The sequence below is a fragment of the Protopterus annectens genome, chromosome 1.part2 (genome assembly GCF_019279795.1).
Source record: "Protopterus annectens isolate FY-2018-M chromosome 1.part2, PAN1.0, whole genome shotgun sequence".
NCBI classification, from domain to species: domain Eukaryota; kingdom Metazoa; phylum Chordata; order Ceratodontiformes; family Protopteridae; genus Protopterus; species Protopterus annectens.
Genome location: NC_056727.1, coordinates 698,744,877 through 698,763,741, shown reverse-complemented (window position 1 = coordinate 698,763,741; position 18,865 = coordinate 698,744,877). Strand labels below are relative to the sequence as shown.

Below are 18,865 nucleotides of genomic sequence, written 5' to 3'. Positions count from 1 at the left end.
CAATTCCATAGACACATACACATTAAGTACAATAACCTCTTAGTAAGAAAAGGGAAACTTCAAACTAGTTATTCATACAACCCAGTTTTTAAGCTAAAGAACCCCACCTTACAGGATGGGCACATCCACCCTAACCCTGGCCCAACCAATGCCTCTACAGTAAATATTAACTGCACCACACCCTCAGTCCTTCCAACCCAGACCAAACTCTCCAACTCTTTACTAATAGTACGTCTCAGTATCCACAGTATTAACAACGGAGTTGCCCATCTCCATGCCCTCCTTGATATTCACTCCTTTGACATCTTCTGCCTTACAGAAACTTGGTTAAAACCTGGAACTAAGGATAACGAAATTATCTCTACAGGCTATAACATATTGAGACAAGACCGCTTAAAATGTAAGGGTGGTGGAGTAGCACTCCTATATAAAAATGGCCTACAGATCTCCTCTATAACTTATAACTCACCTTTGGACAGTAAGGCTGAAGTCCTCATCTCCAGACTTCCAATCAACACTAACAAATCCCTTTGTCATCTGTATCTACCTACCCCCCTGGCAATAACAGCATTATAATAGAATATATTCTTAGCTGGGTGTCCTCAACTTACCCACAAGAAACAATAATGCTAGGTGACTTTAACACGGACTGGAAAACTGTCAATACTAATAATCCTTCCTCGCATATTAATCTTTATGGCTTTATACAAACCATCATCTCAACCAGAATAAACAAACCAACCAAAAAAGAGAGCACCTTGGACTGGATACTTAATAAACTTCCACAAACTTACAATGTAGAAACATTACCAGATCTAAGTGATCATACCCTAACTTACATTATAAGACAAAAGAATGACATTTCTAACACCCCTACTTATAGGATCTCACGAACCAAGAAACACTTTAACCTTGTAATATTACAAAACAAACTCAATGCCTGTGACTGGAAACCTCTCAAAATTCTCCCACTTGATGAGGCTGTTAAATATTTTAACTCTAAATTTCTAGCAATCCTCAATAAGCACGCACCTAAACGATCTATTAGAATGAAATCCAAACCAGCCCCCTGGCTTTCAAAAGAAACCAGACAGAAAATTCTACTTAGGAACAAATCATGGGCTAAATGGAGAGCTAACAGAACTTCCCCTGAAAAACAAACTTTCAGACAGTTAAGAAATGTAACAAAAAAAACTATACTCACTGACAAAAAGAACTACTATTGTAAACTACAGCAAACTCACCAAAAGAATCCACAGAAATTTTGGACTAGCTTAAATAGACTCCTTCACCCTGGCCACTCTAGCACACCATCCCCTCAAGGTGCTGATCATAATACCCCACATCAAACAGCCAACTACTTCAACACCTACTTCAGAGACCATACAATCCCTAGCCAGTCAGCTTTCCACTGACAACACAAGGCTCCCAACCTCTTTACCTGGATCTTTACCAACATTCCAGTTTCAACCTATCTCAACCACTCCTCTACAAAATCATACTAAAACTTAATCCTTGTATTCCTTCAGCCGACCAGTTACCTTCTAAATATTTGCAAAAAGCAGCCAAAGTCATTGCCTTTCCTATATCCATCCTAATCAACAGAACCATTAATGAGGGAATCATCCCAGACATATGGAAAATCTCCCACATTATCCCCCTACATAAAGGTGGTAAATCTAATGATTACTCTAACTACAGGCCGATAGCTCTACTATCACCCTTAGCAAAAGTCATGGAAAAAAATGCATTCACCACCAGCTACTAGACCACTTAACCAAAAACAACATACTGGCTAGCTGCCAGCATGGCTTTAGGCCATTTCATAGTACTACCACCGCTCTCCTATCTTTCACCAACTCCATTAATAAGAACCGTAATAACCACATCCTCTCTTCTGCTCTCTTCATTGACCTTTCAAAGGCTTTTGATATGGAAAACCACCACCTGCTTATAAATACTCTTGAATCTCTTTCTCTGGATACCCTAGCTATGTGATGGTTTAAGTCCTACCTCAACAATAGGCAACAGGCAGTTCTCTGGGAAAATAAACTATCATCCCACCTGTCAGTCAACCTTGGAGTCCCTCAGGGCCCCATTTTAGGACCTCTTATTTTTTCATTATTCATCAATGACCTTCATGTAGCAATCCCTCAAGCCACCTGTATACAATATGCCGATGATTCCACGCTTATATGTTCTGCCAACTCAATTTCTGAACTACATTCACTAACTCAAAAAGTATTCATCTCAGTAGAAGTTTGGTTCTTGAAACGCTGCTTCCTTTTGAATGCCAAAAAAACTAAGCTCCTACTCTTTACACCTGCCAGTAGGTCCTCTCCTATAGACTTCTCAGTCAAATCCAACAATGACACTCCTATCTTGCCCGACTCTACCACCAAACTGTAAGGAGTCACAATTGACAATAACCTTAACTTCGATAGCCATATAAATGACCATACAAACAGTAAACAGAAAAATGGGCTCCTTTTATAGAATCAAACCCTTAATTCCCAACAGCTAGAACCACTATTGCCCACTATCATTTAATCTCAACTCTTCTTTACGCCTCACCTATTTACACTAATATAAAAAAAAAAAAACCCTTAAACTAGCAAGCTCCTACAACAGTATTGCCAGATTTGCCACTGGTAATGCATTCCGAACTCACCACTGTCAGAATCTAAAGCAGCTAGATTGGCTTGAACTTCATAACATTCTGATTTTTCCTAACTTACCATTGCCCATAAGATCTTTTACCAACCAAAAAATGCTCCTATACTCTCTAACCTCACTACCTCCTATAATTAAATTCCCTACGCTCTTCTAGCAAACTGCTTGCTAGCATAAACAAGTCCAATAACTTGGCAGGTGACACCCTTTTCTCCAATACTGCTGAAAAAACTGGAACATTCTTCCAATAGATATAACTCTACTACCTTCACTGCCACTCTTTAAGCAAAAGCTCAAAAAGCACCTAAAAACTCACTGGTTATGTCCTTGCAGTAACCCTGACTAATCTTCAACCTTTCCCAACTTCCATCTTCACACTGCCTCTGGATACAAAATTTCACTCTGCGTTCCCCTCTGTATGCAGTAACTGTTATTAGTAAGATTAATATAACTTCCAGTATTTATTTAAACTATCAATGAACTGTAAAGCACCTCATATATCATGTTGTAAGATGACTTATATTATCCTATATACTCATCCTTCTTAGTATTAGTACTTTTTCTAGACTCCTTTTTTGTATTCTAATTTCCTCCTACTTTATTTGTTATACATCCATATATGATATTTTGTGCTATGTTTGGAGCTTTTCTCTCGGGGCCTGTACTGAAAAAGGAAATATATCCAGTTAGACTAGCCTGTTTAACAAATGTAAAATAAAATAAATAAAATGGTCACCCCCTGAAGATGTCTCCTTTGGAGACATCCTTGAATTATTGAATCAGATAGGTGGCTGGGAATCCAGCAATCATATTACTTGCAGTAATATGTTCCCATAGGAGGACAAATCACTAATTAAAGATAATCAGCTTCATTGTTTAAATATTGACTTTTTAAGCTTAGGTGGATTGTTAGGTTATTTTTGCGAACAGATACAATATAGCCTAAAATAAGTGGGGGGGGGGGGGTGTGTGCAAAAGAACAAACCTAGGGAGAGAATGTTTACTTAGAAGTGACTCATGGCTCGTGAGTTCATGGGGAAATACTCATGGGTAAATACTAAGCCGTCAGTCTGCAGACTATTGTAAACATAGCCAATAACTAGATGATGGAATCAAACCTTGTACCTGTGAGGTAAAGACATTAATCCTCATGCCAACCCTGCCCCCTCCTCCCAAAAAAAGATTCGTCAGCCGAGCCAGGCAGGAGCTGAACCTACAGTCATGTAATCTACAGCTAGATGTGTTATCCATTATGACACTGGCCCCAGTAAATATGTGTGCTTAGGATCATGGCTAAGTACAAGGCTAGTTGCCCTGGAGGGTCATTTTAAGCTAATTTCACTTTCAAAGGTGAGACTAAAACCCCTCTACCTCATGTCAGTTGACCATTATACCGAACACCAACCCTTTGATAGGGAAAGGAGTGAAATTCATTACTTTAGTGATGTAGTTAAGAGTGTATGGGCACACCAGCAGAATTATTATGTTTACCCATTGACAGCAGCATTTGGTCTGATGATACAACCCACTGGGTGGGTACATGGTGGTTTAGGTGATGTCTGTTTGTATATAAGCTTATGGGTTATGATCAATTCCACAAAAAAAAATTTACCACTCGCACACCTCTATACCACTCAAAATCAAATTCAGCATGATGCTGTCTTAGATTTACGGCTGTTGACCAAACAAAGCAAATTAACATTTGCTGTTGTAGAGAAAAAAATTTGTATCACTTCATTTTTTTTTTTTTAATTATGTAATGCATGGGAAGTAACTGGTAAATGCATGACCTAGATTACTAAGACCCCAAGTGCACACTGTAAAAATACTGCATATTGTCTAGGTACACAAAAAACAGGCATTCCAGTTGAATCTTTTTATTGCAATGTACTCTCTTATTTAACCCTTATAAAGTATTCTCATCCAATTTCAGGTACAAGTGGTCCTGTGCCATATATTTGGAGTCACCAAAGTACCACGTATTCCCCTGATACATGGACAGTAACACTCAACCTCTTAAAACAAGAAATCTGAACAAAGACATAAGGAGTGTATCTGTAGCTTCACATCACCGCCCCCTCCTCGGAAGATGCAGACAACTATGCCGAACAGTATGCCAATGTAGTATGAAAACCTCCAAAGCCAATTATGAATGGAAACTAGCCTCCAAAACAAAGGGAAACCACAAAGCCTTCTTCAGTTACGTCAGGAACCTCCACGGCAAAGCCCAGGTTTGTTCCGAATTAGTACTTAACAGTATCACCTACACTGATCCTGTTGACTTAGCCAACCTGCTAGCAGATAGGTTCAGTGCAGAATTCACCTCCTGTCCACTGAAGGCCCTCTTGACATCCCCAATACTTGTCCCACACCTCACATCTCTTTAGATCGTGTTAAAGGCCCTATCCAAGGCAAGCAGCACAGCTTCCATGGGACCTGATAGTATCCCAGGCTGTATTCTGCACCATCTCCAGCAAGAACTGGCTTTAACACTGAACACCCTATTCAACCACGGTCTAAGTACAGGCTTCATCCCAGTTGAGTGGAGATCTGTCATCATCCCCTTGCACAAAGGTGGTACCATTAATGACCCTGGAAACTAACACCCCATTAATTTTACAAGTCTGATCTGTAAAGCCATCAAGCATATTATGGATCTCATACATGAGGACATAGGCAATCTCCAAGCAGTGGACCCCACCCAGTTCAGATTCATCAGCAGCAGAACTTGCCTGTTGAACCTGGTTGACTTCTTTGAGACTGTCACTAAGGCCCTGGATGAAGGCAAGTCAGTACATACAGCTTACCTTGACTTGGCCAAGGCCTTTGGCACAATCCCCCACTCAAGCCTTATTGGAAAGCTAACTCAACTTGGCATAAATACTTATCTCATCAGGTGGGTGGCCAAGTGGCTGACCAACAGGAACCTCAAGGTCAAAATAGGTGCCTCACCCTCTGATAGCATACCTGTCACTAGTGGAGTTCCCCAGGGATCTGTCCTGGGACCCCTACCGTTTGGCATCTACTTCTTGGAGGTCCAGGCAAAGACAAAATGATAATATACTGCAAGAGGGTCTCACAGCAACTAATGACTGATGCCAAAATCATGGCTTCAAGCTAAATGCAAAAAAAAGGGTATCATCATTGTACCATTCTGCAAAAAAACAGCCCCTACTGATTACAACATCAAAGGAAACCCCCTAAGCACACAACCTGTGGTGAGAGACCTGTGTACTCAGCTTGATGATCTTACATTCAACCATCATGTAGCGGCAGTGGTCAGAAAAGCCTTCATCTTACCATTTGGCAAAATCACGGCCCCTACTAATTACCACATCAAAGGCAAAGCCCTAAGCACACAACCTGTGGTGAGAGACCTGGGTACTCATGTTGGTAACAATCTGACATTCGACCATCATGTAGCGGCAATGGTCAGAAAAGCATTTTACTTGGTTCATCTCATAACTAAAGGGATTGCATCCAGAAAAAAAGGTTATTGCCTCTCAATACTCGTCCCGCCTTAGACCATTAATAGAGTATAATAGCCCACTTGGTATGTACCTCTCATCTGCACCAACTGGAAAGGCCTTAGAAATACCTCACAAAGAGAATCCATGGCCTCCCAACACCTGTCCTGTGTGGACAAGCTGAAATCACTATCACTCTACTCTGTATCGTATAGGTTGCTCAGAGGTGATCTGTGCATCGCCTAGAAGGCAGTCTTGAACCCTGCCATACTACAAAAGCTCCATATCCGTAAGTCTAACTCCTCATGCATTACCCACTCAAAAGGCCTGAATCTAATATGTGGTATCAACTAAACCTGCTGGAGAGACAGTTTGTCTTCCAGGGGCTGCCCTATCTCTGGAATAGACTTCCCATACACGTCAGAGTACCTCACTGACCCTCTTCAAGTGTAACCTTGATTGGATGGGAAACCGCAACTTTGTCCCAGGCATTCTACCTGTGTCCGTCATTGACAGGGTGACAGCTGCTGATTGAGGTTTCTTTTGAGGGTAAACTCTTGGCCAGGCTTATAAGGACCCCAGGGCAATTAGCCTAATAACCTTCTATGAGACTAAATAAAAGTGGGACAAAGTCCCCCAAATAGTGAGAATTTGTAAATATTGCTCCTACAAACATAGAAAGTTGATGGAATAACAGATTTTGCATTCGCATAAATTTCCTGAAGGTCATGTCTAAAACTCAAATGCCTGTACTTATTGTACTTATTTTCTAAATTCTTTCTTCAATTATTTGCCAATAATTTACCAGAAAGCCACAATTTTATGAAAAATGGACCAAAAAGATGAGGCAAAAATGTGGGCATTATGCAAAAATATGTACAGTTGAGAGGTACTCTACCAACTGCTCCTTACAATAAAACTTTTTAGTATAGAAATAAACCACAATGAGTGATCAGATATAAAAGTTTTAATAAAAGGAACAGTTAGTAACATACCTCTCAACCTCTTAGCAAGAAATCTGGACAAAGCCATAAATAAAAGTTGGACAAAGACCCACAAATAGAGCAGTTGTTTAATATTGCTCTTACAAACCTAAAAAGGTGATAAAATAACATGTTTTGTATTGACATTAATTTTCTGTGGGGTATTAAGTCTGAAACTCAAATGTCTGTCATTATTTTCTAACTTTAGCCATTAGTGCTTTGCCCCCATTTTAAAAGGAAACCATGACTTTATGAAAAACAGGCCAAAATTATGAGGCAAAAATTTGGATATTCTGCAAAAATCTGTGCAATTGAGTGGTATGAGTTAGGGACTCTGAGCCAGAACACACTCATCCTGTTAGAGCAAGAAAGATGAACATAGCCTAAAAGAAGTCAGAAGTAAAGACCAGGAACAGGTAGAGTGTTTTGCTTGGAAGTGCTTACCAACTGGTTCTGACAGTAAAAGTTTGCTTTTTAAAACTTTCATTCTTTTCGGTTACTATAGAAATGAACCACAAAGAACGATTGTTCTAAAATGTAAACTTTTATTATAAGGAGCTGTTGGTAAACTGCAAGAACTCTCTGCCCATTTGCTTTCACCTCTTACTGCTGGTATACTGATTCAGCAGCCCTTTGGCTGCTGATAGCTCAGCCGCTTACAGCAAGAAATCCGGACATAACCTAAATAACATAGGGAACAAAAATAAGGGGTAGTCTGTACTTACTCCCCTTTAAAAAAAAGCAGAAAGTTGTTCTCTGCCAATACCAGCAAGACATCGGGATGATTTCAAATCCTTTTTACTGGTGCACTGATTTGGCAGCCCATCTGCTGCTGATATAGGTCTCAGCCTCTTAGAGGAAGAAATCCAGACAAAACCTAAAACCACGGAGGGAACAAAACAGCTAGGCTAACAAAACAAATAGGTACAGATATAAAATACTGACTTTACAAAATTCGAACGTTGCTGGAACAAGGATGTGTACTGAAACCAAACTGCAAGAGGGAACTGCAGAGACTGATAGCTTGTAAACGGCATTTTTTGGTGTTATCAAAAGTGTAAAACGAGCGACCGTTCTGTGGATAGAGGAAATATATCAGCAAATATAAAAAAAAATTACTTGGAAGGAAGAAGTAAAGACCTGGAACAGGTAGTGATATTTTGCTTGGAAGTGCTTACCAACTGATACTGACAGTAAAAGTTTGCTTTTTAAAACTATCGTTCTTTGTGGTTACTATAGAAATGAACCACAAAGAAAGATCGTTCTAAAATGTAAACTTTTATTATAAGGAGCTGTTGGTAAACTGCAAGAACTCTCTGCCCATTTGCTTTCCACTCTTACTGCCTTTGTACTGATTCAGCAGCCCTTTGGCTGCTGATATACCTGTCAGCCTCACACATCATAGAGCTAGAAATCCGGACTAAACATAAGGCAGCCCTTTGGCTGCTGATAAACCGCTCAGCCGCTTACAGCAAGAAATCCGGACATAACCTAAATAACGTAGGGAACAAAAATAGGGGCAGTCTGTACTTATTCCCCTTTAAAAAAGCAGAAATTTTTTCTCTGCCAATACCAGCAAGGCATTTAAAATCTTTTCTACTGGTGCACCAATTCGGCAGCCCATCTGCTGCTGATATAGGTCTCAGCCTCTTAGAGGAAGAAATCAAAGACAAAACCTAAAACCACGGAGGGAACAAAACAGCTAGGCTAACAAAACAAATAGGTACAGATATAAAATACTGACTTTACAAAATTAGAAAGTTGCTGGAACAACAAGGATGTGTACTGAAACCAAACTGCAAGAGGGAACTGCAGAGACTGATCGCTCGTAAACGGCAATTTTTTGTGTTATCAAAAGTGTAAAACGAGTGACCGTTTATGCGGATAGAGGAAGTATATCAGCAAATATAAAAAAAATTACTTGACTTAAAAAAAAAAAAAAAAAAAAAAAAAAAAAAAATTACAGTAACTTAGAATGAGCAAGTCAAGGTAGGAACTTAAAACCTAACTGTAGTTGACACTGGGAGCCAAAATCAGATTGAAATCCAAGGTATACAGGATGTTTAATAGAAAAATGACCTGTGGGTGGGAATGGGAGTGACGTGGTAAAATGGGCGTTAATTTAGTGAACTATAGTTTCGACCCGAATTTTAAACACTGGGATTGTCCCTTTAAGAGAAGGAAGGACTGGAATGAGCTATGTAATGTTTGACTGACAATGATTAGGTAGATTATAAGCGATGTATAATGTTTGCAACTAAAATTGTCAGTGTGGTTTGTGATTGTAAAGTGCTTGCAACTAAGATAGTCAGTATTGTTTGTTTTTAATTATAGAAATGTATGATTGCTTATGTCATAAGTGATCTAATAGAGGTTTCTTTAAAAAAAAAAAAAAAATGCCTGTATCAGAGTTGCTCACGTTTTGCAGCTTGAGGTAGTAACTTCTCTTGGGTTGTTGCACTGCTCCATATTGGGAGCCGTTTTATTGTAGATCATATACTTTTCATATTTTTGCAGTTGTTTGAGATTGCAGCCTCCCAGAGAAAGAGCTAGACAGTGCTTCATTATCTGTTGCCGATAGTTGTTTTCTGAGACAATGTCCTCTAATGAGACTCGTAATGTAAGAAGATATGGAGGTGTAGTAATGACTTTCAACCCTACCCTGTATGTTTTTCTTTTAAACAATGTTAGCTTCTACATCGGTCTTAAGTATGTGGTACAAGCATACATGTAATTGAGTTGTGCATTCTGAGCTATGTTTGTTGTGCTCTTTTAAGTCTTGCTGAGTAGGGTTGCAGGGTGGTAATGGATTCGTACAGAGGGATCTTTGTCATAATTGACTGACACTGTTTAGTGTTAGTTGATGGAGATGGCCACAGTTTCAACAGAGCTTTTCTTTCTGATCCACAGACTGTAGGAAAAAAGAAACTTGATGGGATGTCAAAGGTTGGTGGGGTGGGCTCTTCTAAAGAGTTAAGAATGATGAGTGGAGATTGACATGGCTCAGTTTTGGGCCCTGCCCTGTTTCATTTGCATTTTTCAGTTACCATATTAGGTGTAAAGGGCAGGGTTAACTTTTATTTCGTGACTATACTAAGCTTGGAATTATGGTAATGGGGGGTTGGCCTGAAATGAGTTAAAGAAATGGCTTGTGGTCCTAAAAATAACAATTGTAGATGTAAGGTCTTGCTACTGGTATATAGTATTGTGTGTACAATATTGGGAAGGGAGTAAAGGGTGTACTAGCAGTGGTGGAAAAGGATTTAGGTGTTGGTTATTGGAGGATGGGTTCATCAGGAGCGGTATAAAAATGTAGTGAAGAATAAAAAGTTGAATTGTCTAGTGACTGTTTTTTTTTGTCTCTTCTTTTTTTCTATACCTGCTGGTCATGAAGTCCCTGCAGTTGAATTGAGCCTGCCCCCATATGGGGTGTCCCCAGCATGGGGGGGAGCAATGTTGTCCAGCTGGCTACAGGGGTAGATTTCCCCTGGCCACCATTCTAGCAGTAAGGGTACATATTGAAGGCTTCAATTTCTCCTCTGGGCAATGGTTGTGTGACCTGAATCATCACAGCGGCCACTATACCTTTCCACTTATGAACGCACAGTCCTGCGTACCTTAGATGAATGCCATAGTTTATATGATTCTGTGGTGAAATGCCCACCATAGTATCTATTTTGTTGCTTCTCTGAAGGACTGTAATATTGGATGCCCTTACGCTGTTGCTTCCCATAGGATAGACACTCCCATCATCCCCACATCGTGTGTAATAGATATTTGAGATCGTAATAGAACATTGGTTAGAGGATCATAGATAAATACTAGGATAACAATCGCCAGGGTCTTTATAAGCTTGGCTGTACTATTCATCCCAGTTTCTCTCTGTATCATGGATGTTTGGAACGGGGTATGCTGGTTAGGTAGTCTTTAGAGGCTATGTTGTGGGGTATGTTAGTTTGGGGTTTACATCCATCCAGTGGTCAAGGTTTTGCTTAAATAGGGTTATGGATGGACTGTGCTTTACATGGATGGTGAGCCTGTTCCTGAGCAATGGGGATCCTCTGAGAGACACCGGTCTTGCTAATGTGTCTTGTGTATGTCACAAGCAAAATTTAAAGGACAAAAATTGGAAGCGTTTCTACCCAGGCCTAAGCTGAAAATGGGCTTTGTCCAAGTTGGACTATCCTAGTAAACAAATGTTAAATAAATAAAATAAATCCTTAGATCTAGTGGTTCTGACGCTGTTCATTTTATGGATGTTTAAGATGTCAGAGGTGGATCTGAGGATGCCTTGTATGTCTGGCATAGATTGCCTCTCTAATGTTTAGAAGACAGTGTGTAGAGAAAGGGCATTAAGGCTATCCATATTCAACTATGCGTTTGTTTATTTTCTTGGTTCTCCTGGTAAGGAACCTTTGTTGGGCGTTCCAGGTATTGCATATGTCTGGTCAGGTCAAAGTGAAAATTATACTTGTTGATGGGTCAGATAAGGACCAAATAGTGGCACTATGACTTCCTTTGATCTGAATGCCCTGCCTTTGCCTATAAGCTGGGTGTGATATAGAATGATTTTCTTACTTCAGCAACATGTCTGTCAAAGGCCAAGTTACTGTCTACATATGTTCCCCTATCCCTGGCTACTGGTCAACTCTTATGGGTGTTTTTATCGATGGAGCAATTAGCTTGGGTGGCAGCTTTCCCAAAAGGCACTGTAATGCATTTCTTAACACTGTATTTTAATGCATGACTTTGGCAACAGTCATTTGTCTGTGTTGGACCTCTTGCAAGATGTTTGTGTCATTGGGGAAATCTGTGATAGCTCCCAATTTGCAATCATCTGTGAACTTGATCAGCTAAAGAACCTTGACATTAGTCTTTGCCTCTAATAGTTGCAAAATAGGTGCAGTCTCTGCATTGAGCCTTGAGGGTACCCTGCTGGTGACTGGTCTGTTAGTGGAGGTGATCTCACCAAGCTGGACTTTCGGGGTCCTGTCTGGGAGTCACATTTTTAGTATTGCTGCATTTTGATAGACATCTTTAATGGTTTTTGATGTTTGTGTCCTGAGCACTTTGTTTTCCAGCTTTTTATTTCAGTTGATTCCATTTTTCTGCTGTAGAGTTTAAGGGGGAAAGCTGCATCTTGCTGTGTAATTGAGGTTCTAGTATGGCATGAAGAGGCTAAGTCAGTTATTTTGCTGTTGAGTTTCTTTATCAATTGAGTATTATGTTTTGTATATAGTTGAATATTCTTTTTTTCCTTAAGTAGAAGTGGTTGAGCCAAGTGCTACTATCAAGTCAGGTTAATCTCTGTAAAGTTATCTTGGAGTCTAAAATGTCAAGATACAGCCTTACCTGACCTATTCCCTTAGTATGTTAACGCATCCAATTGGGCTGTGACTGTTGCTCAGTTCTTGAATGGACATCTTCAGGGTTGCTACAGAGACTGAAAGGCCTCCCCTTTTCCAGTCTCTTAGTACTAATGTTTTAACAGAAGCTCAGGCTTCACACTGGCGATCCTCTTCTTGGATGTTTTGTATTCCATCCTTTTCCTTAAATCTTTTCCAAGGCTAATAGTGTTCTGCTTCATTTTATGGCATGCATTTGAGTATTATCGATCAGATACTTGAAAGATGCTCAAAGTGTTAAAACTGTTTATTGTGCACTATGTACTGAATGTGGTGTTGTCATGAGTTTACTTAATTTTTGTCTTAATTTAGGTTTTTCTATAGAGCAGTGATTAATGGGAAACAGTTTCCTCAAGGCAGAGGTGGCAATAAGAAAGAAGCACAGGGTGATGCAGCCAGAATAGCCCTTGATGACCCATCCCTCATGAGCTGTATGCAGAAACAAAGTGACGTGTCGTCTGATAAATTGGAAAACCAGCATTCCTCAACTCTGGACAAATCCAGTGATGAAGTAAGGTTTTTTTTTAAACAAAATTTAAGTACATATTTTTTTTGACAGTTGTGGGCTGCTTAGGACATGCAGTAGACAGGTTTGCAACATGATAGCTTCATAATACTATGAAAGGGGGGGTTGGGTATCTAGTAGTTTCATAATCTGTGTGGGAAGTAATTTGTCCAATCATAGTCACTTGGCTAAAATTACAGATGTCCAAAAAAAAAAAAAAAAAAAAAGCCAGTGAAGAAACCCCCTGAAGAATAGTATTTTTCTAATATGTTTACCTGAATGAGTTAATCCATTCAATTGGAACAAAAAGGCATGTTTGAATCGCAGATGTGCACTGATCAGTATTAACCAATTTCAGGCTCAGTCAGGTTGAAATAGAAAACACCCTCCTTCCCCTCCAAAAATTGTTAACAATAAAGTAGTTTAGATCATTTAGAAAAAATGTAGGTGTACTTTCTGGTAAAATGTAATACGACGACATACTAGATTATTTTTGTAGTAAAACATCCACAGAGAAAAGCAAATGAATTTACAATAGTAGATCACATTAAAGACTTATGAACCACCAAAAAATGGAAGGGCCAGTGATAAAAAAAAAATAACAAAAAAAAAAAAAAACACTTCAATAGATAAAAAAAAATAATAAAACAGGTTAGGCCTTGTAGTGCCTCAGCTTAAGCAATAGAGGAGTACAAGGAACTTTTTTTATAAAGGTTTGAGACTAAAGTACTTCTCATATGAAGATGTACAATACACATGTGTTAAGAAATGATCTATTGCTTATTTTTTCTTTGTTCCAAAAATGCACTACAGCCTATATGACCCACCAGGTCACCCCATAGTATCGGTCTGTAATTATTTAACTCACAATTTCTTTCAAGTTGCCTTACTGTATTAGGGATGTTTGATTTTATTAATAAAGTGAGGGAAATAAGATGTGTAGGCGGCATGTATTTTGTAGTGGTAGATGTGGTCAGCTTGTATAGTAGTATACAACACCATTTTGGATTAGAGGCACGGTTATATTTTTTTTAGGTGATGGTCCTAGTACTATTTTAGAGGTGGTTTTATTTTGTTTGAGTAATATGTTTTGAGTTTAATGGGGAACTGTATAAACAATTGCAAGCAACAGCTGTGGGGGGGGGCAGCTTTTGCCCCCATGTACGCCAATTTGTTTATGGGTTTGTTTTAAAATGTATGTTTTTATAAGAATTTTTATCAAATGTCAAATATTTTGGGTTTATTGATTTGATTTTTTTTATTTGTAGAGGAAGTTTTGGAAAGGTGATAGGATTTGAACTGCTTAAAAACAGATTTGGAATTTGTTTTGATGGTTTACAAAAAGAAAAAAAGGTAAATTATTTAGATACAACAGTGGAAGGTATAAAGGATGGCAATATTAAAACAAGATTATATAGAAAGTTTCAACATCAGGACTACATTTTGCATGGAGAGAGTTGCCACTCTCCCCATACTTCAGAATCCATAAGTTTCGGGGAACTTTTAAGAGTATCTAGAGTGTAGTGATAGAAAGGAATGTCAATTGGAGATGGGATAGAACTATTAAAATGTTTCACAATAGAGGGTATACAGGTGAAGTAATTTGGGAAGGAGTTAGGAAAGTGACTACAAAAGATATCCCCACTTTTTTATCAGGAAGAGAAAACAATGGTGTTATTAGTAGATATGCAACATTAGAATGTGTATGTGTATATATATATATATATATATATATATATATATATATATATATATATATATATATATATATATAGTTACTAAGTACACGTTTTCTGAAAAACTTAGCTTGGTTAAGTATTTTTAGGATATCTTAGAGGGATACTAGTCTTCATTTTCTTTATAGAAAGTTAATTTCTTTTATGAGAGGAAAGAGTATCCAAGATTTTTTGTTACATGGTCGTATGCCTAATATAAGAAATAGTGAGGTGGCAAAAAAGGGTACCTTTCCCTGTCGTAGATGCACAGCATGTAAATTTGTGGTGAAACGTTTTTGACATTAAAGATATTAGATTTCAGGAACAGAGACCATTTAATTGTGAGACGGGGGAGGGGGTGTGATACGAGCTTAAATGCACATGTGGAAAATTTTACATAGGAGAAAGTAAGAAGTTTCTCTGCCAGGCTTAAGGAGCACGTTGGGGATATTGGGAAAGCTACTGAAGTTAATCCAGTAGCTATACATTTTCAGCAGTTTCATGTTGGGGACTCTTCAGGGCTTCAGGCGACTATTTTAGATCAGGTACAGAAAGAATATTCATCTCCCCAGGATATAAAAAAATAAGTTGCATAAAAAAGAATCTATTTTTATTTTGAAATGTAATGCTCTTTTCCCTGTATAACTCAACAGGGAATGTAACTGGAAATGTTTTATGTAGTGGGAAATTTCTTGTTAAAGCAGTTTAATTGTTTTATTGATGAGTTTATGGCATATGTATATAAGATGTTTGAACAATGGAAGCTGTACTCCGTAAAGGCTTTTAAGCCGAGGCAGTAAGAAACATAACCTGTTTTATTGTTTTGTATTTATTAGTTTTTTTTATCACTGACCTTTACATTTTTGGTGGTTCATTGGTGGTGCTTTGGTTTTGTGATTTCCTACAAGGTAGGAATGGTCAGTGATTCACTTTCCACTTTGCTGCATATGTTCAGAGAAACTGGAATGGATGCATCTCAGAGATCCATTGAAAGTTTTTTGGAGAAGCTGTGAGATCTGCTGGTCTAACAGGCAACTGTGAATGTGAATAAGTCTATCCGTTATGATGTGGCTCCAGGTGTTTTTAACAAATGGGAGGAGGAAAGGAGAAATTTATACTAACTCTTTTGCGTCTGTAGATAAAAGCTTGGATATGCCTCTAGGTCTGGAGGTTTATACACGCCTTGACAGAACGGAGAAATTAATCTTTAAAGACACATCACTATTTTTTAATTTGCAGAGCTTGAAAGGGTATTTGGAACTCAATATTGCACCTAGGGGTCTGCGTCCTCTTAACCCCATGGGCTACTTTTGATCTCAGCACACCAGAGGACAAGCAATTTCATGCTCATTGGATTGCGTCAGCACATAAGTGGAGCACTGAATGGATACATATTTTAGTTGAGAAAGACATGGTGAAAAGATGAGGAAACCAAAGTGGTGAGCAGGGATATTTTGCCAAAGACTGGTAAATTGCTGGAACAGTTTCTCAGGGGCATTAATGAGAAATTGGCTGCATATGAATGGGAATTGGTAAAGAAAAAAAAATATGCAAAATCACTAGAGACTTGAGGGAATATGAACGGAATCGAGCATTTGTCCTGTCATCCAATCAGTGAGAAATATTAGCAAGTACGATTTGAAGGGGAACAGGAAGCCGGGTAACGTCAAGCCGTTTACACATTAGCAGCCACTTCAACGGAGTATGGGAGTGAAGGGGAATATCCACGACTTCCAAAAGCTGGCAATGAAAGGGTATATGCAGCAAAATTTTCGTGGCAAAAGGGAATTTTATGGAGGTGTTGGCAAAAGTGTGAAATGGACAAGGTAACAGGGAAGCTGGATGTTCATCGTGTTTCACTGTTGCAGTCATTACACTTGGGTTATCCTGCTGGCAGGCGACCCGCAGTCAGACGGAGTTCCAAAGTCTTGGTTCGGTGTCTGTTGTCGCTTCTTCCCTGACGTCAGTGCTCCAGGGGTATACAAGATGCAACCGACGCCATTTTCTTCAGTCTTTCTTGCCGCGCGGCGCCCGAAGCAAAAGCAGTTCGCAAGTCCCGTCGGCCGACTCCTGAGATTTTCAAAATCGATTTTCAGAACCAAAGTCTTCAGTAAAGCTAAGTACCCCGTTGGAGAAACTTTTTCTTGCTCCAGACTGATGTCAGTAAAAGTTAACAGTTGTATTTCTTGTGGAAGCAAATACCTCAAGGATTTTCACACTTACTGTATTCCTTGCCTAGGCCCTGACCACAACGTCACTAGTCTGTTTTGTGCTAGATTCAACAAACATTTTATTTATTTATTTATTTGCATTTGTTAACCGGGTTGGTCCAGCTGGGTAAAAATTACCCTTTTTCAGTGGAGACCCGAGGGGAAAAGCCCCAAAGAGACTTACAAATACATACGAATAGAGACAAATTAACAATATTAGAGGAAAACAATATTATGGGTACAATGGATAAGAAAAACAAAGTTTGAGAATATGAGTAAGGTAGGCCAGAAGCATGCATGCAAAAGATTTATGAAAAGGTGTTCTGAGCAAGATCTCCGAATTAAGTTAAAGTTGGCAAAGAAATTATGATTTAGGTGTGGAGTTAGTAGTGTGCGAGTTTTAGGTGGGAGCATGTGAAGGACATTCTCATTTGGAGGAGAGATGGGAGAGAAGCATGGATTTGAAATTGTTGTGGTGGTTGGGTATATTACGTAGTGGTGTGGGGAGATAGTTCCATAGTTTGGCTATAGTGTGGGATAGTAGTAGTTTACCACTACTAAGCGTCTGTTTGATTTTGCGTTGCATTATTTTGGCTGTAGGTTTAATTGCATAATGCAGACGGAACAGACCGGAATTCATAAAAAGCGCAAAGACAAGGAAAAGGACAGGCATCAGAGACCCAAAACAGACTAAGCCTCTTCCAGGCCAGTCACCGGTTCGCTGGTACTCAGTGAGGTGCTTTCGCAGCCCCTGACTCCCGCTGCCTCAGAGCCACAGGCCACCTCCGACTCCCATGTGGAGACATCTAGGCCTCTGGAAACCCAAGGTATTGGGCCAATGTCAACTATTCCCTCAGATGGGTCTGGAGCCGCTGAGCAGGCATTGGCTTCTGAGGGTGTTTAAAGATCTACACAGCTTACTATCAAGTCAACTACAACAGCTACAGCAGCTAAAGCAAAGTCTAAAACATCATTACAGACCAAGAAACAAGTACAGCATTCTCGTGGACAGTCATCCATGCCGAAGAAACAGATGCTCAAAATGGCCGAAGACTTACTTTGATCAGGGGTTCCCATCCCCCTCCTGATAAACGGCCTAGGCAGGATACAGACTATGAATCCTCTGACCAGGTTTCTATTTCCTCTGATCCCTTTTCAGATCAGGGAATCCTCTCTTCCTCCCTATGAGGATTCTGATGCTGAAGTCCATCCCTTCAGCCTCTCCTCCCGAGGATTACTCTTGTGGGGAAACCTTGCACACCATGAGGGAGCATTTCCATTGGGAAAGCCAGGATTATTCAGAATCAAAGAAAAGGCTCAGATTTTCATTTATTACCTCAGCACAGGCCTCTTGCTATTCCCCCTGTTAGATATTGTTATTGATTTCTTTTCTGAATCTAATTTGTCTCCTGATTCTCTACCCCCAGCACGAGTCAAGCCAGATGGGTACTATAGGGTCCCAGACTCTCAAATTTCTTTAAAAACCCTGCTGCTGACTCCGAAACTATTTCTCAGGGTCCCAAAGGGGTGAAGGCTTCCACTGCAAAAAACCCAGTCCCCTCTGACAGGGATTTCAGAGCACTGGCTAGACGGGGGGAAAAAGTTTACACTTTTGCAACTTTAGTAGTAAGGGCTTTGAACTGCCAGTTTCATATCCTGAAATACCAGCAATATTTAATGTCTTTGTTAAAACAAAGTGTTTGCAAGTTCAGAATGTCCTGACAATAAGGAAATGCAGGATTTATTGCATGCAGAGAGAGAGGTGTGTATATGTGTGTGTGTGTATATATATATATATATATATATATATATATATATATATATATATATATATGTGTGTATATATATATATCTATATATATATATATATATATATATATATATATATATATATATAAAAAGGGGGG

At 39.2% G+C, this 18,865-nt stretch overlaps 1 protein-coding gene across 1 annotated transcript in view; it reads left to right on the top strand.

Annotated features, from left to right (window-relative positions):
• Positions 1 to 18,865, top strand: part of LOC122790858 — a 1,163,840-nt gene that overhangs the window by 252,521 nt on the left and 892,454 nt on the right. The window contains exon 6 of the mRNA XM_044058512.1: positions 12,841 to 13,039. Coding sequence (XP_043914447.1) covers positions 12,841 to 13,039 — 199 coding nt within the window. The remainder of the gene's footprint in view (positions 1 to 12,840; positions 13,040 to 18,865) is intronic.